At 40.0% G+C, this 21429-nt stretch overlaps 1 protein-coding gene across 7 annotated transcripts in view; it reads left to right on the top strand.

The window, feature by feature from the left end:
• slc6a9 (solute carrier family 6 member 9) overlaps positions 1–21429 on the top strand; it is an 80816-nt gene that overhangs the window by 24062 nt on the left and 35325 nt on the right. Inside the window, exon 1 of one of the 7 annotated variants that reach the window (XM_054763759.1) lies at positions 20741–20904. The exons of the other annotated variants lie outside the window; for them this stretch is intronic. Coding sequence (XP_054619734.1) covers positions 20887–20904 — 18 coding nt within the window. The 5' untranslated portion in view covers positions 20741–20886. Of the gene's footprint in view, positions 1–20740; positions 20905–21429 lie in introns of those variants that run through there. 7 annotated transcript variants of the gene reach the window in all.

The following is a 21429-nucleotide window of genomic DNA, read 5'->3' as shown; positions in this document are numbered from 1 at the left end:
AACGGGAAGAAAAAGAATAGCTTAACAGATTGACCTAAATTATTGGTTTGTACATAAGCAGATTACATAGCACCGTGCCAAGAAGATAATGAGGCCTGTTGTGTTGAAACATTTTCTTCAGTTGTGAATAGATTCATACAGCTCAGCTCCAACACATGTATCCTGTTTGAACATACGTAGACATATTTAACACATGTCCCCTGCGATGTGTGTTGATTTCAGTCATAATTTAGTTCGGTGATGCCAGGTGTTTGATTCCCCCAGGGAACCCCCGATACAGGCGTCTGGGCCAGCTCTCCGTCTCTGGGGCATCAGAGCCTGCAGGCAGGGACCTGTAGGCTGCTGAGATTTGCCCGGTCTCTCGCTGCCTTCCGTTCGGACGTCAAACCTCGCTTCGGCAGAGTGTTGGGTGTTGGTGCGACACACCTGCCGCACTCGTTAATGGCAGCTCTCCTCGGCTTGGAACTCAGGAAGGAGCCGTCGGGAGCTGGTTGTGTGGTTTGTGTCAGAAGAACCGATAAAAGTCTCAAAAAATATTATGCACATAACTTAATAACTTAATAATGAGTGAATGCACACTCTATTCACTATTTGTGAATTGTTCAAGAATGTTTTATTGCAGAATTCAGCAAGTGCGATCTAAAAATGCATAATCAGATGAAACTTAAAGGGTTCCTGACATGATTCATCAACTTTGCTAAAATGTGTTATATATTTTTTGTAATAATGTTCTACATTGTTCAATTTTTGAAAGTGAATGGCAAATTCACAAAAATGACATTTATAGTTGATAACGGCAGCCGTGATGAGCTAGCCCTCGCAGTTCAGCCTCATTCTGCTACAGCAGAGTAAACAAATGCTTCTCGAGGTAGCTGGTCGACTTTGTTCAGTATATTTTTAGCAAAATAGTGGTCATGCTAAAATGATGTGTTGCTGCTGGATGTTCATCATATCCCAGTGGTACTGTAAGTTTGTTTACTTTTCCAAAAGAGGAAGGTCTAAGACAAAAATGGACTAAGCATGTGCAGAGTACAAGAGACCTCGAGTTGTGTCCTTTGCAGTGATCATTTCACTCCTATGAAGGAACAACTTGGCTTGAAATTACGGTATACATAATGTCTTCTAAACACTATTCCATGGTAGCGACAGGGCTGTAAAGTTGTATACATGTTATATAAACATCTTTTCACAGCGATATGTATGTTTACTGTCGCCCGAAGTCAGCTGGGATAGGCTCCAGCATACCCCCGTGACCCTAATGAGGCAAATCAGCATAGAAAATGGATGGATGGATGGACGTATGTTTACTGTGGGGGGCGGGGGTGGCTTTGACGGTGATTAAATATAAATAAGTCAGGCTATAAAGAGCCCTTTACGCTCATGCAGAAGCCGATTTAAAACAATAACTGGAGCATAAGCAACCGATCTTCATCTCCATGTGTTAAGGCTTATGTTCTGCAAGTTCTCCATTTCATCTCCAAATGTTTCTCCCTCCTCGAAAACTATTACTTTTCAGCCGTATTGAAAGGTTGCATTTCTTTTGCAATGTAACAACCGACACTGTGAACGCGCACCATTTTGCGATGTTTCGTTTAATATTTACTCAATCAAACGCCTCAGTAAGCGTTGACTGACGGGAGGAAGGCTCTGATGCACATCCACACTGGAACTGTGGCATTTGGCTTAGAAACGATTGCTTTTGTGCCTTCATTCATATTCGCGTCTGCTTGCTAACTGCTCGCACTCCGTGTACGTAGCCCCCGCCTCCACTACTGTGACAAAGAGGCTTAATATCTGAGAAGATGCTCACTCTCTTCTGTGTTCATTTCATAATGAGCCAATGTGCACAGACACAAGCAGAGTGAACCCTCTTGTCATCCAGCCTGTGTACCACAGAGAGCCTCTCAGATGGATCAGACGCGCATACACGTAAACGTCAATTTATCGAGGGCTGATCATTATTGACGTGTTTTTTGTTTGATAAATCGATATATCCATTATTGTGACAGGCTTAGTTATCAGCGCTATTTGTCAATGTTATCATTCTGATCGGTACGACGTCATAATTCCTCATATCAATCCAATAATTACCGGCCCAGTATTTATTGTGCACCTCGTGGGAACGTCATAAGATAAAAAATCATTCAATGCAACTTTTATGAATCGAAACATCAATCAATGTAACTTTAATTAATCAAAACAAAGACACTGATGGTGAATAAAAGAGGGAAATGGGTTACCGGGAGTCCAAATGTGCTGGGCAATGGGTGAAATGTTCTTTGGTGGTGTTCGGGAGGCGGGAGGGGGCGGTTGCAGACTGTTCCACACCCGGTGTCGCCGCCTCGGCTCCCGTCTCCCGGGTGTTGTCGCCGAGTCCCGAGGCTGAGCGGCTGTTTTGGAGGAAGCGGCTTTGTCCGGTGCGATTGAGCAACAGGGATTGGCAGCACAAAGTGCTCTAATGGGAGTTTTCATGGAAAGCTGTTCCTCTTTTTCACTAAATGAATAGTTTCTCATAGTTCCCCATCTTAGTTTCCCCTTTCTGCTTGACAGTTCCATGGTTTCAAAAGACATTGCACGCGATTTGTTTTACCAGAATTACACACGCGTGTCTTCTCGGAACAGGGCACAGTACTGAGAAACACTCCTGATCAAAAGTTAAGACCAGGTAAAAAATTGCAAGAATTTACATTTTCAACTGTTGGATCTCAAGGAGGTTCTACGTCGAGCTTCAAAATGCAAAACAAAGAAATGGGAGTGCAACAAAAAACGTTTTGAGTGTGTGATTTATTGCAAACAAGCATTAAAGTGAAACAGGCTGTTCATCAGCTCGTCAAAGGTTTAAGAGCACAGCCTTTAAAAGACAAAGTCATGGCAAAAAGGTGGATTGAATGTCATTTTCTGTCAGGTGTCCACACTGTCATGAGATCTTGATGGCAACTTCTTCAAAGATCCAGAGTCAAAAAAGTCAAATGGTAGACCCAAAAAATGTCATCCTGGACCGGGGGATCCGATTGGCTGTCCGTCAAGACACGGGACAGTCCTCGGCCCAAATGAAGGTTGTTACTGGTGCTAAGTGCAGTCCAATAACCATCAGACACCATCTGCCAAAGAAGGCCTTTAAGAAGAAAAAGGGTCTTCAAAGGTCTTGTCTTCTCCAAGGCCATGGAATTGGAATTTGCACAACAGCAGCAAACATGGGACATTGAAAGGTGGAAGAAAGCTTTATTCTCCCTTGACGGTCCTGATGGCTTCCAACGTTACTGGCATGACAAGGAGATCCCACCTGAGATGTTTTCCACACAGCACAGTGGAGGGGGTGCCATCATGATCCTTCAATGGAACAATGGAGCTTCAGGATGTGCAGGGGCGTCAAACAGCAGCCGGCTATGTTGAGATGTTGCAGGGGGCATCACTGAAGGTCCAGGACAACGCTGCACTTCACAAAGGAGGAATAAGCTCACTTTTTTGGACCATCCTGCGTGTTCCCCCGATCTAAACCCATGGAGACCATTTGGGGATGGATGGCAAGGGAAGTTTACAAAATGGACATGAGCTCCAGACAGTGGATGCCCTCCGTGAAGCCATCTTCACCACCTGGAGCAACATTCCCACTAGCCTCCTGGAAACACTGGCATCAAGCACGCCCAAACCCATTTTTCAGCTGATTAACAAGAATGGCACATCTTCTCATTACTCACTCCTTTTTTCAACATTTGATTTATGTTTTAGTTATCATTATTTTTAAGCTTTGCTCTTAAACTTTAATGCTTGTTTGCAATGTTTGGAGTGCTCGTGAATGCACCTCGAGGCAGTGTGGTCGGGACTGAGGAAGCGTGGTTCCGAGGACAGACAGAGAGACGTGTTTTCGAGTTGTGGATACATGCATGGTGTTGGAATTGCACTGCTGTTAATGTGTTAAGGTCGGAATAACGTCCTAAAAGGGCATCTGTGAGGAAGCTACACTGTGTACATCTGTCACATCTGGAAACGCTGCACATTCCCGTTAACGGCCCTGCAAATTCGCAGATTCCTCATCAAAAAATATAATTGAAAAAAATGTTACTTTTTTTCTACAAAAATCTGCAATTTTTCTACTGAAAACACATTTTGTTCACCCCAAGCCAGTCATAATTTATATGTGATAATACTGTTAAAATGTACAGCATACATCAGGGGTCGCCAGCCCGTTGATTGTGATAGACTAGTAGATCTTTGGGATTTTAAGGGTAGAGCCGGAAATATTAGGAAAAATAAATGCATTATCTCACCAGTGCAGGGACGCGTGTTGACTCCTGAACACGCCCGTACGCACCAGCCGCTTGCTCGCCTTGCAAACTTGCGTTGCGTGACATGCACCTCCAAAAAAACCACAGAGCCCATGCCACGCTAGGCGCCCTACCCCGATGAAGAGCCACAAGATTAGTAGTGTCGAAAGTGGGGCCCAGGGGCCATTTGCGGCCCGTGGCTCCCTTGTCATTGGCCTCGAGGCGCACTGCAGAAACAAATTCAACCAATTTCCACATGATCTACAAAGTTGTGAACTGACAAATACCTCCATTGCCTACAGGATGATCAGTACAGCAACACACATGCAAGCTTATCAGGGGCAGGTGTGGCAGTTTATGGAGCGGAAGTGAAGAGTAGTCCTGTTTACTCGTTGCACCGGGGCTTAGTAAACAAGACAGGAGATATGCGGAAAAAGAGAAATGAAGATCGAGTTTGTTTGTGTGTGTGTGTGTGTGTGTGTGTGCCTCATCCAGTTCCTGTGGTTGCTCTAACCTGACTAACCTTCCTCTGACTTGACTAAGTTAAGCTTCAGGGCTCACAGCTGCCTTGCAGAACAAAAAACATGCTCCAACTCTGCAACACACGGCAAACTGACATCGCATTCATGAAATGGTTGGACTGAGAGATGCTGGATCTGCGTTAACGGTGGACAATACAGTAGATGGCAGCTGATGAGAGAGCAAAGACTTCAGGAACCTGTAGTTGTAATAACATTTAAAGATAGGGTCCCTGCCATGACTGATCAACTTTGCTTCAATATATATTGTTTGTAATTATGTCCTACATTGTTCGATTTGTGAAAGAGAATGGAAAATTCATGGCTTGTTTACATAATGTCTTCTAAACACTATTCCATGATAGCGACAAGGCTGTAAAGCATTATGCATGTTACATAAACATCTGTTGACAGAGAAATGTATGTTTACTGTGGGCTGCGACGTCAACAAAATGTGAAATAAATCAGGCAATAAAGACTCTTTACATTCATGAACTCCTTCAATGCCAAAGACGTAGTTATAAGTTTTTTTTAAATGGTGTTATATTTGTAAATAACTTGTTATTTGGATGTAAACCAACACATTTTTGTGTTGTTTATGTTGTGGTGCAGTCGTTTAGATATTTGAGCCGTCACAAAAGCAAAAAAATTGTGTCAAAGAGAAAGCTGGTTTTCTCCCTTTTCTAGTTGGGAACTGATATTTTCCTGAAACGTACCTATGTTCTACTGCTGATTACTAAAGGATGAGAAAAAGGTAGAAACAAACTTTTTTTTCTGATGAAAGATGGGAGTCTAATCTTTCTCTTGGTAGGTTCCATGTTTATATAATTTGAAAAATGGCTGAGATTAAATGAAGCTGATTTAAAACAATAGGGGAAGAATAAGCAACAAGCTAAAGCTGCCGCCATGAACTGTAAATGTCATTTTTGCAAATTTACCGTGTCACGTTCAAAAACGGAATAATGTAGAACATAATTACAAACATATAACATATTTAAGCAAAGTTGATGTCAGGAACCCTTTAACTGCTATGCAAATGTAAAGAGAAGTTAACAACAGTTTACAATTTGTTTCTAATGCTTCATTATCCAGTGGTACGGGTGCCGGTTAAAAGGTATACCACGGTATGGAAAAGTCACGGTTTTAAAACCGCAAAAATTGCTCGTCACACCGTTTCTACCATACTGTATGAGAGAAAGTGGAGGTCCAACGCGGCAACTTGGTGGAAATACTTTGTCTTGGATGTGTTGAAGCCACAGGTGTGTGCTGTGTTGCTATACGTCAGCCATAGACAGCACAGGTGTCAGCACTGAGCGTCGCCGATACGGCCGCGCTGTCGCGGGTGGACGTATTACACACGTGGAGGGTCACCAAAGGTGGAGATGTGATTGAGAAGGAGGCAGGACGAGAGGATAAGTGGTATAAAGCGTTTACTCTCCTCTGAACAACAAGCAACAGCCACTTGACGTCTCAGTTGCTAACAACAATCACCTGACCCGGAAACAGAAGTTTGTGCAAAAGAGTGACCTTCCACTATGAAATAATAACGTAACATTACGAGTTATGTTGTGTTGATGTTGTGACCTTCTTGGGCCACTTGATTGCATTTATTTGCATTTTACTTCTTTTTTTTTAACTAAGAAAATATCTGTTGTGTTGTGACTTGAGGTTCCCGGATTTGCCACAGTAGACAAAGTAGTAGCTTTGGGTCGTGACCGAAAGAAGGAGATCGCGGATACAAGCGGCTGGACTCACCCTAAGAGATAGGGTGAGGAGCTCGGTCATCCGGGAGGGGGTCAGAGTAGAGCAGCTGCTCCTCCACATAGAGAGGAGCCAGTCCGGACGCCTCCCTGGTGAGGTGTTCCGGGCATGCCCAGCTGGGAGAAGGCCCCGGGGCAGACCTAGGACACACTGGAGGGATTATGTCTCACAGCTGGCCTGGGAACGCCTTGGTGTCCTCCCGGTGGAGCTGGAGGAGGTGGCCGGGGACCGGGAAGTCTGGGCCTCCCTACTGAGACTGCTGCCCCCGCGACCCGGACCGAGATAAGCGGAGGAAGATGGATGGATGGATGGAAAAATGACTGACTTTTACATATATTATTATTATTGTTATTATAAATTATATAAACCAAAAAAAGAAACAAAAATAGTGATAATAATGATCATAATAACAATAATTAAAATAATAAAAAATAAATAAATAACTATAACAACAATGACAATGATAATAACAAAACCTTTTTTCCCCTTCAAAGCATTAAACCATTCTAAACGATCTCTAAACAAGCTGTGAAAGAGCTGCAGGACATCCAGAATGCTGCTGCTCAAGTACTGACTAGAACCAGGAAATATGCCCATTTTAGTCCAGTACTCAGGTCTCTGCACTGGCTTCCTGTCGCTCAAATAATAGACTCTAAACCAGCTCTGCTTGTGTACGAGTCTCTTCATGGTCTTGCGCCAAAGTACGTCTCGGACATGTTAGAGCCACATAAACCATCTCGGGCTCCGAGAAACTAAGGGAGGGGTCTCCTGCGGGTGCCCAGAGTCAGGACTAAACGCGCTGAGGCCACGTTTCAGTTTTATGCTGCCAAAATCTGGAACAGTCTTTCCAGAAGATGTGCGACCATCCTCGACTTTGGCAATGTTCAAATGCAAGCTGAAAACACTTCTAGTCAACTATGCACATGACAGCTGAAACTATTTGATCTGCACTCTTCGTTTTTAATCTTTATTTTGTTTTATGGAAGGATTTATGGAATTTTATGTTATGACTTAAGAATGATTCTATGAAGTGATTTTGCCCTTCTTTTTTGTAAAGCACTTTGAATTAGCTTGTGTAGGAAATAAACTTGCCTTTTTTGCCTAAAAAAATAAATACATAGGTGTTCCCATTCCTCTGTTCTTGATTGCAGAATGTTTAGAACAGCAGAACTTGTGGACTTTAACTCTGAGTGTATCGGTAATAGTAACTGCGAAAAGAATGGTCTGAAATTGAAACGCACGTGTCGGACATTCCATCAGACATTGGTTCCCAGCATGGTGCTGCTAAATGTGGGCCGGCAGTGTTGACTGGGGTCAGAGGGTTCATCTTGGGGAGTGCTTTGTTGGTGGTCTTATCTCTTATCTATCGCTCTATCAGCGGAGTCACACGTTCACTTTAGAGTCGGATACGTTGTTGTTAGGTCCATGTTGGTTAACGCTTTGCTCAAGAGGGCTGATAAAAATCTAAATATTGGAATAATATCCACTTTTTTTGGCAGCACACCCAAAATTGATTATACACGTGGTTCTGTTCTGTTCTCCAGGTGCAAATGCATTATGGAAGACTGTTGGGTCATGCATGAGCCATTGATTACAGTGCTCGTTTTAAGTGACCCTGAGTCTTGGACTGAATTGAAATGATTCCAGTGGTTTCTGGAGCGAGGGACTCTGCGCTTTCTAGTGATGTACGGGTTGTCACGGGAATCATAAGGAGAGTGGGTGGTGGGTCAATGCACAGAGCAGGCAGCATGTGCATTTGTGACGGAGAGGGACAAAGAAGCAAGTTCTGCTCTGCAGAAAAGCCATTATTTTTTTGGGAAAATGTGGCCCTTTTTTACCTTTTGCTTTCATGTTCCGTGTTTGTTGCTTTTTTGCTTCGTTGCAAAACATGTGGTGGACGTTGTTGGGGAAGTAAACGAGGAGGGACTTTCACATACTCCTGATAGTTTTGGTAATTATGTTTTTTTTAGGTGGCAGATTAGTTGTGCCATAGCGAGGTTTGCATGGATGAAGCTTTACTTCCCCATAGCTGACATCTTCTTCTTCTTCTTTTCAAACTAATTGAGACTCAGTCAACAGCACCTTTGCTTGTTTCAGGCCAGTTTGCTGCAAATGCTTCAATTTGCGATCAAGTGTTTTTCCTAATGGATAAACCCATGTGTCTGTGGTACCTTTAATTTCCCACCCTTCTGGGTCCCCAGGGGACAAAAAAAGTCTACTCCCGAAAAACTGCTATAAAAACATAACAGGTTAATATTTTGTTCTACGTTTTTGCTTAGTCTCTCAATTAACTTGCGCTATAATAAAACATACCAAACATGTAAATGTTTTCATTATTTTAACCTCTAAATGCCCTCATGTGCCATTATGTCACTGTTTTTTCTGTAGAAAAATACATGCACAATGAGTTGTTTTCCATATAATACATGTTATGTCAAAGATCAGGCTTAACTATGCATAAGATTAGTCGGAAAATTGATTTTGATGCTTTGTGATTTTTTTTTTTTGCAGGGTCAGATTCCAAATCACCCACCCTTTCAGGTCCCTAATGGCATTTAGAGGGTTAAAATACCCAAAAAATATTTACATGTTTGGTATTTTTAAAATTTTATTTTAAATTAATCTCTTATGTTTTTACACCAGTTTTTTGGAGTAGCCTTTTGTTGGGACCCGGAAGAAATTTGGCCTGGATGTCTTGTTTGACCTAGGAATTTTATTATTTTTTTAAATGAAAAAAAAACATCCTAGGAAAAATCATGCTATATGGAGTAACAGAACCAAAATTATGAGCAAAAAAACAAGCAAAAATGTACTTGCAAGGACAAAAAAGTCCATACGGACCCAAGTGGATTAGACAATAATTACGACCAAGTATAAGCAATGAAGATTCACTGAAAACCTGAGCTTGTATTGGTTTATACACATTTTCCTGCTGTTTAAGAACATCCACTTATACCTGTCAACCCACCTGTATATTGCCCTTCTCCCCCTACGCCCTCCCATTTTAATCATTTCCGATAAAACCTCTGATATTGGCACTCCGATACAAGCAGTCCATCCCAGAGTACTCATCAGAGCTTCTATCCAGCAGCAGCGCCCACGTGATCCCAACAACAGCATATGCTAGCGTGTTTAGCAAGGAGCAGGCCTTGTGGCAGTATTTTTTGTTAAAGTCCAAAACAGACATTGCAGCTGAGTGCAAAACTTGGCATGCGCACGTTTTTCGTGGTGGCACAGAACTGGGGAAGTTTAATACGTTGCGCATTTGAAAAATGTCAAGATTTTCGCAACATCGTGGCTTTCTTTCTCTATTTGACTCATTTGCAAAGCATGAAAAACTTGCAACATTACGTCTTGCGTTCCACTACATTGTCAATAAAACACCAGATGCATGAAGAAATACATGAGGTGGTTTTCTCATACCTACTGTTGTTCTCACTTGATCAAGCCTTTTCTAACATTCCAGGCTAGTAAATAAAGGTTTGCATGATTTGTGCTGATATCGGATTGATATCGGTATTGGCCGACATCCAAGGTTGCAACATTAAAATCGTATCCAAACTAAAAAAGTTGTATGGGGACATGCCTAATTCTTACACCGATAGGTTCAGTCTAATAGCTCAGTTTAATTTCAGTTTAACAACTTCAGGACAATCACACTCACATAGCACAATTACAGTTGCGCAACAGGTACATATGAGTGATGGAAAACTACTTGGAGACACACAATAGATACATTGGGCCTCATTCACGAAACGTTCTTACGCTCAAATGTGTTCTTAAAGCCTTCTTACGAAGATTTTTGGCATTCACGAAACGTGTTCTTAACTCACAGTTCTTAGATCTAAGAACAAATTCTACGAACACTCAGGAGGACTCTTACGCACAAGCAAAGCTTGCACTTTCAATGCGCAATCACCCTCATGATGGATTTTGCAACCTGATCCCAAAAAATGTCGTGCAAATAAAATATCCCAACAATTATTTATCATCAAAACAACTAAAATATACTCCATGGATAAATATATATTCAAATCCCAATTCATCAAAAAAAAAAGTAGCTGGCTGGACGTGCGCTGCGCAGAGAGAGAATGTAAAGGGACCATTAGATTTATTTGCTGAAAGCCACCAATATTTGATGTCCCGCTTCAGGCTTCAGGCTTCCCTCTCTGTTCTTGCAGGTGTGCAGGATCATCAGAATAACATCGCAATGAAACGTGGTGTGTCTATTGCGCACGAGCACCCCCAGATAACGACATGCGCCCCCAGCCACGTCTTGAGCCAGAGCACGGGGCTGCTGTATTAATTAGGCAGCGTCTAATCAAATGTAACCACAGAAAAAATACATTGTCACACACAAACTATGTATTTTGACTTTATTTTTCCATCATGATTGTGTAAATATTTTCTAGAGTTTCTGAAATGGTTTGGTTTCTGATTGATGGCCCACCTCCCGTTTCCTCCAGATCCCTCCGGTGCAGTCCAATCTTTTTTTTTTTTAGTCTATTTTAAGTCAAACCACTTCTTTTTAACCTCTGCGGTGGCGCGTTTCTCCGTGGAAACGGCATTTATGTTTCCTGCAATGGTGCTCCATGCCGACTCTTTTTGGATGGCCTGATGACCGGTGGATACATGTGAAAATAAGGCGGTCTTGTGTTCGCTCACTCCTTGTAAAAGCACCTCTATTTCAGTAGAATTGAAGTTTTTCTTTCGTTTGTTGTCCAGCTGCTCCTCAGTCTTGCCCTTGCGCGTTGCCATCTCCGCCTCCAGCTGCCTGTTGCGCACGGCACATTTTTGACCTTATATAGGAAATAATAGGCGGTGACCTATGCAAATTAGACCTCACATGCACGGGCATCGCAGTTGGCATTCATCAACCTAAGAACACCGGTGCAAACGATTATCCCTACTTAAGAACGTGTCGTGAATGTGGCGCAGTTTCCATCCCGCGCCTTCTTAAGTACACTTCTTAAGAAGACTTTTAAGAAGATGTTCGTGAATGAGGCCCATTCTTCTCACTCACACCAGCTTAGCACTCACTTTCACACAAACCTAACTTTCGCTCTCCAGACACACAAGCTTAAATTTCACTTTCTAGACACTCTGTGTACGTTAACTGTGGGCTCTTTCCTCGATGTCCCTAGAGCAGGGGTGTCAAACTCATTTTCACTTAGGGCCACATGGACATAATGGCTGTCCTCAAAGGGCCAGATGTAACTTAGAAATAAAACTAAATGTAATCAAATGTAATATAAAATAAACGTAACAACTCCTTAATGTTAAATAACTCTAAATTTATGACTTATTCAAGTGGCAAACATTACAGTTGCATAGAAAAAAAATATCTTTACTTGTTGCTCTGTTACAACATAAATCATTTGAATGTGTCAGCTTATGAAACCCACACGACTCCATCAATCAAAGATCAAACTACCCAAGTCAATTAACAAAAATAACATAAAACACAAGTGATGACATGAACTTTGTTCAAAACGTTTTTGTCAAAGTTCAAATGGGCTTAATTGCTGTAGAATCAACAATTGTGAGCTGCTAACAACATGCATGACAGATTGAAAAAAAGGCTGCACAGTCTTGCATCCAACTGATGGTTTGATTACAATCATTTGTCTGCATGCAAACATAAAACCTGCAAATGCTAAATAATTGCAACAGCAGCTACACATAAATAATATGTAATCAACATAAAAATTACAAAATAAAAGTTGACTCAGTTTACAACTATATTGGTCAAGTGTTTAGGTTAGTAACTAAACCTAAAAACTGATATTTTTTAAAGTGTGTAATTGGTAATTGGTAATTGGCAGCATGCACTGCTTCAAAAGACGCTCCCTCTGAAAAACACTTGGAAGCGTGAGCAATGTAGTTTTTTTTTTTATCAAAGCACGCTTTTGACCTATTTAATTGCTCTCGCGGGCCACATAAAATAACGTGGCGGGCCACATTTGGCCCGCGGGCCTTGAGTTTGACACATGTGCCCTAGAGTAAAGCGCTGTAACCTAAATTTCACTAACTACTTTTCCGATAGCGACACATTCCAAAGAACCAGGAAGAAAGGCTAAAGAAAATAAATAGCCATGATTACAGGTTTTTGGTCAGTCAGATGCGCCCTTCTTTTTGGTCATTTCCCCATTTTTCCCTAGAAAATGTCCCCTACTAATGTCCCCGAACTTTCAAATGTTGACAGGTGCGGTTCCACAATGTTAGTCGCTGCCCAGTGGCTGGTGGTTGCCTGCGGTAATCCATAGGAACAGTGAAATTGCAAAATAACTGATGGTATCACAGTTTGAATGTACACTGCACTCACAGCACCTTGCATTGTAAAAGTTTAAGAAAGCCTGGCATACATATTGTGGCCAATGGTGTATTTGTACTCCAACTACCCATAAGAAAGCCAAATAAACTATCTCGTCAACTGGCCATCCAGTATTTTATTGAATTACTTGATCGGGGTAGAAAAAAAGTGTTAAACTTTTAAATTCTACTATAAATTAGTTATTTGACAAAACGAGCTATACAATGATACAGTTCAGCTCCACTGCTCATTTCATGGAACACATCATGCATGTTGAAAGCTATGTCTGTGTGTGTGCGTGTGCGTGTGTGTGCGTGCGTGTGTGTGTGTGGTTGAAAGGGGATGCAGGTGAACAGCTTGCGAGAGCCAACAATTCCGCGGGCCAGTCTCGCGCATCACTTGACAGCCATACCCGATGAAGGCGTATGCACAAGTGAACTTGTTAAGCAAATGAGTGACTGAGCGAGGGGCGGGGGGACGGGGGCGGGGTGGTATTGGGTGCACACGGCTGCAGCGGCCTAACTGTCTGCACACATCACTGTCCGGGAGTCTAAAACGCTTCTATTTTCTACTCTCTGCTGATCAGTCTTTCTCTCCAACAGCTCTCAGGATCCGTCTCTATTTCAGCCTGCCTCGTCCCGGTTCTCATGTTGCCAGATCGCTCTATTAGAGAACAGATTGCATTATCCTGTCAACACTTTGAGAAATTGCTCTCATTCTACAATAAAAGATGGCTTCAGGGACAGGAGTAGTCATTAAATTAGTAACTACAACGCCCTCCAGAAGTATTCCTTTACTTTTGCTGAAGACTGAAAACTAGGGCTGTCAATTGATTAAAATATTTAATTGTGATTAATCGCATTTTGTACATAGTTAACTCATAACAGTGAGGTCAATTCCTTTATTTTTGCTGAACACTGAAAACTAGGGCTGTCAATCGATTAAAATATTTAATTGCGGTTAATCGCATTTTGTACACAGGTAACTCAACAATTAATCACACTTAATTCCAGCTAGATATACGTTTTTATCTATAATAAGTAGGCTTGTATATCACTTGGGGGTAAACAATTCGATACGCAACGATAACTACACAAAATTACATGTGAAGGGATATCAGTTTTGGAAATATGGGTGATTATTTCGTTTAGGGATGTCAATCAATTAAAACATTTAATTGTGATTAATCACATTCTGTCCATAGTTAACTCATAATAATCGCATTTAATCGCAGATGAAAAAAAGTTTTTATCTATAATAAGTACGGATGTAAATCTCCATGATAAACAATTCCATACGTAACTACGACAATAACTCCATAGAATTTTATGTAAAGGGAAATACATTTTGGAAATATGGACCATTATTTTATTAAAAAAATAATATACAGTTCCCACAGTTTGTGTATGTTTAATGCGAACGGAGATTTGGCCCACTTTGTTTGACAGTCCTTGAAAGCACCTTCCAACTTTCTCCAGCGCTGCACAGATAGACTATTATAGTGAATTTTTAGTGAATTTTTAGCCTTTTTCTTTCACCTTATATTTGCTCCCAAATGCTGATACTATGTGGGAATGCATAAAGGTAAGATTTGATTACCTTATTGAGTGCTAATTAGCATATTTGTGGTACACAACCTCTATGAAAAACAAGTCCAGGCTGGTACTGGTGGAATGTGGGTCTGTATTCATTTTGTGCTTTTAATTTGATGTTGTTCCTGTCGTAGTTTTACACAATACATAATAAATAAGATCAATGAAATTGCTATAATGTACGTATGTTTTATTGATGTGTTGATGACTAGCTAGTGCACTGCTAATGCTAGCGCTACTAGCTCGACATTGAGGGAAGCCCTCACATACAGTAGCTGTCCTTGGCTATGCCTGCCACTAAATACCAGCTCATAACCCTTGCAGTTCAAAGCAAAAAAATCAGCCGAGAGATGGCTCGCATCTAAAAAACACTCGTTAGTCGGGACACTCGTACGCCAAAGTACCACTCCATAAATGACTATAAAAAAAATACCAGCAGTGCTGCAGGAAGTTATTGCCTCTCTCTGGCAGGCGACGCAATCCGGCTTGAACAAAGTGAGCCCTCTTGCCAGGCATTCAGCCTTTTTGTGTCTGTGAGGGAAGACGGGGCAGCTAGCATACACACAACAGAAGAGTGTTGTCAGGTGAGGAGCAGTGCGAGGTAACGTAGTAGAAATTAGGAGGGAAGAACATGCATTTTGAGAAATGCTGCAAACGTTTGACAGACAGTACAAATTGCTTGTGAGAAAATACAGTCCATGTCACAAACGCTGATTCCACAACTTTACGCATATTACAGGAGATATTGCATATTGAGATCACAATCGTAGAGAGTAATCCCTCGCAATATCACGGTTCGATTATCACTCCCTCACTACATCACGTTTTTCAGGAAATACAGTAATTAATTAGTTATTGTTGTTACACAGTGGAAACTATCTTTGCTCTTGTGGGCGAGTGATTTCTGGGATGTGTTTGCCACCCTGTTTGACAACACAGCTGAACACAAAATGCAATTTTTCAATGAAAATTGTATTATTTAGTGAGAAAAAAATCCAAAGCTACATGGCCCTGTGTGAAAAAGTGATTGCCCCCTAAAGCTAATAAGTGGTTGGGCCCCTTAGCAGCAACAACTGCAATCAAGCGTTTGCCATAACTTGCAATGAGTCTCTTCCAGCGCTGGGGAGGAATTTAGCAGAATTGTTGTCATTCAGCCACATTGGAGGCTTTTCCTTTTTAAGGTCATGCCACAGCAAATCAAAATAGGATTCAGGTCAGGACTTGGACTAGACCACTCCAAAGTCTTCAGCCATTCAGAGGTGGACTTGCTGGTGTGTTTTGGATCATTGTCCTGCTGCACAACCCAAGTTGCTTTCAGCTTGAGGTCACCAACAGATGGCCGGACATTCTCCTTCAGCACAATTCATGCTTCCATTCATCACAGCAAGCCTTCCAGGTCCTGAAGACCATCACACTACCACCACCATATTTCACTGTTGCTATGATGGTCTTTTTCTGAAATGCAGCATTACTTTTACGCCAGATGTAATGGGACACACACCTTCCAAAAAGTTCAACTTTTGTTTCGTCAGACCACAGAGTATTTTCCCAAGACGAGACGAGCCTTAATGTTGTTTTTGTTCAGCAGTGGTTTTGGTCTTGGAACTCTGCCATGCAGGCCGTTTTTGCCCAGCGTCTTTCTTATGGTGGAGTCATGAACTGAGGCAAGTGAGACCTGCAGTTCTTTGGATGTTGTTGTGGGGTCTTTTGTGACCTCTTGAGTCGTCGCTGCGCTCTTGGGGTCATTTTGGTTGGCTGGCCACTCCTGGGAAGGTTCACCACTGTTCCATGTTTTGGCCATTTGTGGATAATGGCTCTCACTGTGGTTTGCTGGAGTCCCAAAGCTTTAGAATTGGCTTTATAACCTTTTCCACACTCATAGATCTCAATTCATCTCAGTTTAGTTTTAACAGGGGGGCAATCACTTTTTCACTCAGTGCCATGTAGGGTTGGATTTTTTTTTCTCTTTTAATAATAAAAAGTTTCATTTAAAAACTGCATTTTGTGTTCAGTAGTGTTGTCATTGACTAATTTTTACATTTGTTTGATGATCTGAAACATTTAAGTGTGACAAACATGCACAAAATAAGAAATCAGGAAGGAGGCAAAGTTTTTGTAAAACTGCAACTTTTTTCTTGTTAGAAGACTACTTCTTTATTCTCGTAAAGTTACAGCTGTTTTTTTTTTATTTCTCAGCTATTTCAACTTCCTTCTTGTAAATTTGCTTCTCATAATTTTTCTTTTTGCCTTTATTTTCATAGCATAACTTTTTTCTCAAGCTAGTTTTCCAAGAATTACAACTTTAATTGTTGTTGTGTTTGTTTTTCAAGCAATTGCGACTTAAAAAATATATAGATTCCCTTCCATATTTCAACTTTATGCTAAATAATATTATTTTTGTAAAATTACCACTTTTTGTCATTAGATTACAATTTTTTTGGTTTAATAGTTTGAATTTAATTATTGTTTTGCCAATTTTTTAAACCATTTTTTTAGTGTTCTTGTTAAATTACATTTTTAAATAAAAAAAAAAAAAGATTTTCACTTTTTGCCAGTAAAATGATGTTATTTTTCCTCATGCTTTTTCTCTTAATATTTGATTAAGATTTTAAGATTAAGATTGTATTTTCCAATGTAAAATTGCTATCTAAATAAAGTGGATTGGATTGATTGAGGTCCACGGGGCTCTAACGGTGTTAAAAAAAAACGTATGTGGAAGGTTTTAAACGGGTTTTCTTTGCTCAAATATTCCATTTATTAACATGGTGTGGAATCACTGAACAGTGATAAAGGAGGGATTACTGTATTTAATCAACTGTGGGACATAAACATGTCAAAATGCAACTGCATTGTTTTGTGACTCAGTGAAATGAAAAAGTTTGTCCAGTCATGTCATTTTTTATTGTACTTTTCTTCAAAATAATGTTCCGATTTCCTGCGTAGTCTAGTTTTGTGACGTGAGCGGCTCGTGACGCCACGAGTGTTGTGGTACAGTGTAAGTTGCCCCATCGTGTGCTGTACTTGGTTTAGATGAAGTGAAACAAGAACAAGTCAACTAGGGACACGGCTGACAAGAGGTCATGTGCGTGGATGAGTGGCGGATTGTCCAGAAAATGGCTGAGCAAACTCACGTTAGGCTCGATTTAGCGACTTCCCAGCGGCCCGTGTGCAACACTTTACACGACGTTGTTTGCATGTGCACACGTGCTTTCCGTGACTACAAGAAGAAGGCGCAGTGGTTCTACTCCCGGATGACGGAGCTTCTCACCGTATCTCTAAGGGACAGCACAGCCACCCTACGGAGAAAACTATTTCATAGGTAGACACATATAATTAAACCCGCCATCTTGTCCTTTCGGTCACTACCCAAAGCTCATGACCACAGGTGAGGGGAGGAACGTAGAAGCTTTTTTGCCTTTGCCATCACGAGATCATGACAGCGTGAATACGTGACAATAAAATCCCAATCAATCCACACGTTTACCTTTTAAAGGCCGAACTCTTCAACTTCCCATCAGCCGATGAGCAGCCTATTTTAAACGAATGCTTCTTCGCAATAAATTGCTGACTCAGTTTAACCTTTTTTTTGTCTCACTCCCATTTCTTCTTTCTGCGTTTTGAAGCTCTTTTTAGAACCTCCTTAGGATTGCAAAATGTCATTTCTGGCAATTGTGATCAGGAGTGCATGTCGACCGACAGCAGCGTAAGCGGCGCGTGCAGCCCACGCCCGTGGTTTCGAGGAGTAACACAGGACGTGACAAAGCGCTTGACCTTAACGCTGTGACAAAAGATGTTCGTGGTTTTGAAACCGTGGAACCGTGACTTTTTCATAGCGTGGCATACTTTCCAACCCATGACTAGCGTTGAGTCTATTTTTGCTCGATTAAAATGTTCAGTTCATTTGGACACGTCAATAAAAGACAGTGAAAATGGCGTGTTTGCAAACGGCGACGACTCATGATGAATTCCTCTCTAAACTGTGATGAACCGGACTGCGAATTCCCCCAAACTAATTTTCCCAAAATGACAACTTCATTTTGTTTTGTTTGTTTCTCATAATATTACAACTCTTCAAAAAATACACATTTTTCTTTAATATCACAAGTTTATAATCGTAAAATTGCAACTTTTTTCTAATTAGAATAGGACTTTTTTCACGGAATATTTTGATTTTATTCTCATTCAATTACATTTCTGCTGTTGTTGTTTTGTTTTTTTTTTTAATTTTCCAACTATTTCAACTTTTTCTTCTCATAGTTGTGACTTTATTCGCATAATATTTTGACTTTATTCTAGAATTTTTTTGTAACATAGTTTTCCAAAAATTACGACTTTATTTTTGTTTTGTTTGTTTTTCACTTAAAAACTTTAAAAACGACGTCTTATTTTACTATTTAAACTTTATGCAACTAAAATGTCGTTATTTTCCCTCTTAGTATTACGACATTATTCTCGTAAAATTCTGACTTTTTTTCGTAATATTTTTATTTTATTCTCGTTAAATTGCAGCAGTTTTTTTTTCCATTTCTGCTGTCGTTTTTTTTTTATTATTTTAAAACTATTTCAACTTTCTTCTTGTAAATTTCCTTCTAAAAATGTGGACTTTATTCCTGTGTCATGGCAGCTTTTTCACAACATAATTTTCAAAAAATGACGACTTTGTTTTAGTTTAGTTTGTTTTTCATGATATTACGACTTACATTTTTTTCTTTACTATTTAAACTTTATGCAACTGAAATGTTATTTATCTTCTTAGAATTACGACATTATTCTTCAAATTCCGACTTTTTTCTTAATATTTTGATTTTATTCACGTTAAATTACAGCTGTTTTTTTTTTCATTTCCGCTGCTGTTTTTTTTTTTTTTTTAATTTTAAACCTATTTCAACTTTCTTCTTGTAAATTTTATTCCTGTAACATTGCAACTTTTTTCATAAAATAGTTTTCCAAAAATTACGACTTTGTTTTAGTTTAGTTTGTTTTTCATAATACGACAACTTTAAAAATATATTTTTTTTACTGTTTCAACTTGATGCAACGAACATGACGTTATTTTCCCTCGTAGTATTACGAGATTATTCTCGTAAAATTCCGACTTTTTTCCTTAATATTTTGATTTTCCATATTTTGACTTTATTTTTGTTTTGTTTGTTTTTCATAATATTAACTTTAAAAACGTCTTACTTTGCTATTTCAACTTTGTGCAACTAAAATTGTTTACCTTCTTAGTATTCCAACATTATTCTCGTAAAATTCCGACGTTTTTCTTAATTTTTTGATTTTATTCTCTTGAAATTACAGCTGTTTTTTTTTTCATTTCTGCTGTTGTTGTTTTTTCCAACTTTCTTCGTGTAAATTTTCGTCTCATAATTATGACTTTATTGCCATAATATTTTGACTTTATTCTCATAAATTTTATTATTCTCAACCTCATTTTTTCCAAATATTACAACTTTATTTATTGTTTTGTTTGTTTTTCATATTACCACTTATTTGTTTTCTTTAATATTTCGACTTCCCTCATGATATTGTCATGTTCTTCTTGTCAAATTATGACTTTTAAAAAGAATATTAATTCCAGCTGTTTTTTTTCATTTCTGCTGTTGTTGTTGTTGTTTTTCCAACTATTTCAACTTTCTTGTAAATTTTCTTCTCATAATTCCGACTTTATTCACATAATATTTTGACTTTATTCTCGTAACATTACAACGTTTTTCCTGACCTCATTTTCCAAAAATGACAACTTTATTTGGTTTGTTTGTCATTTTACCACTTTAAAAAAAACCAACATCTTTAATTATTATTTCAACTTCCCTCATAACATTGTGACCTTATTCTCCTAAAATTATGACTTTTTTTCTCTTTATATTTTGGCTTCATTCTTGTAAATGTACGGTTGATTTTCCCGTTTCGGCTGCACTTTGGACACCCCTGGTTTAGGCCAATAAAAAAATGCCTTGCCGGCTTTCGTTTCGATTCCAAATGAGGACTTCTCTCGGAAGCAGCTTGCAAAGTCCACCCTGTACATGTTCATTTATCATCTCTCTTGTGTTGTAGCCTAATCTGACTCTGGGTCAGCAACAAAACATGTTTACATGGCAATCATTTATTGCTCGTATTGACTCGGCTTGGTTCGAATCCCAGCATGAATTACTTTGCAAACTCTGCATTGGTTTCAAACTTCAAAATGCCCCTTCTGCTCTTTGCCCCAGCACATCCCACACTCCCATACCCGCTTTCCCGCCACGTCTCTCTCTCTCTCCACAAAGACACACATAGACATAACTAGCCCCCAGCCCCCTCCCCCTGGGGGAGGTATTTCAGGACTCTAGCATGTTGTGTTTAGTCCGACAAGTATCAGGAAGTTTGGGAGGTTGGCCAGCCAATACGTTATTTGGACCATTAGGGACTGATGCTGCGCTTGCCAGCTCCTCAACATGGAACATCAGGTCACGGTAAGCTACCTGAGGGATACAGCCGCGCTTATGTACTGTACATGCAAATGTATATACAGTATGTATATATGTATATGCATCCCCAGGAAGTCAGCGTATGAAATGCATGTTTTCATTGAGCAAAGTGTCCTGCACGTTGATCAGAAAGCGTATTTAATGAATACAATTGAAAAGATTCATTGCCGTGCTTTCAAGTCGATTTTCTTGTAAAAAGTAAAAAAAAAATTACACTTTAGTCGCGTCCCGAGGTTTTCACTTAGTCCTGTTACCCGAACACGGGGGTGTCCCAAGTGTCCAGGGGCCTTTTGTGCACCACGACTTGTTTATGTTGTAGAAATAAACGTAAACACTAAAAAAAAAATGGAGCAAAAAGGCGCAATGTCAGGAAAATGATGACGTCATGATAACAAATTTTGCTAGACGATAATTGTCCTGCAAATTATTGCCGATAAACGATATTATTGTCAACATTATTTTGAGACCATTTTTTTCATGACTGTAATGATAACATATGGCGCGTAGTAT

Source organism: Dunckerocampus dactyliophorus, chromosome 2 (genome assembly GCF_027744805.1).
Source record: "Dunckerocampus dactyliophorus isolate RoL2022-P2 chromosome 2, RoL_Ddac_1.1, whole genome shotgun sequence".
NCBI lineage: Eukaryota > Metazoa > Chordata > Actinopteri > Syngnathiformes > Syngnathidae > Dunckerocampus > Dunckerocampus dactyliophorus.
Note: the sequence above shows the minus strand (reverse complement) of the source record. Positions and strands in the feature narration are given on the sequence as shown.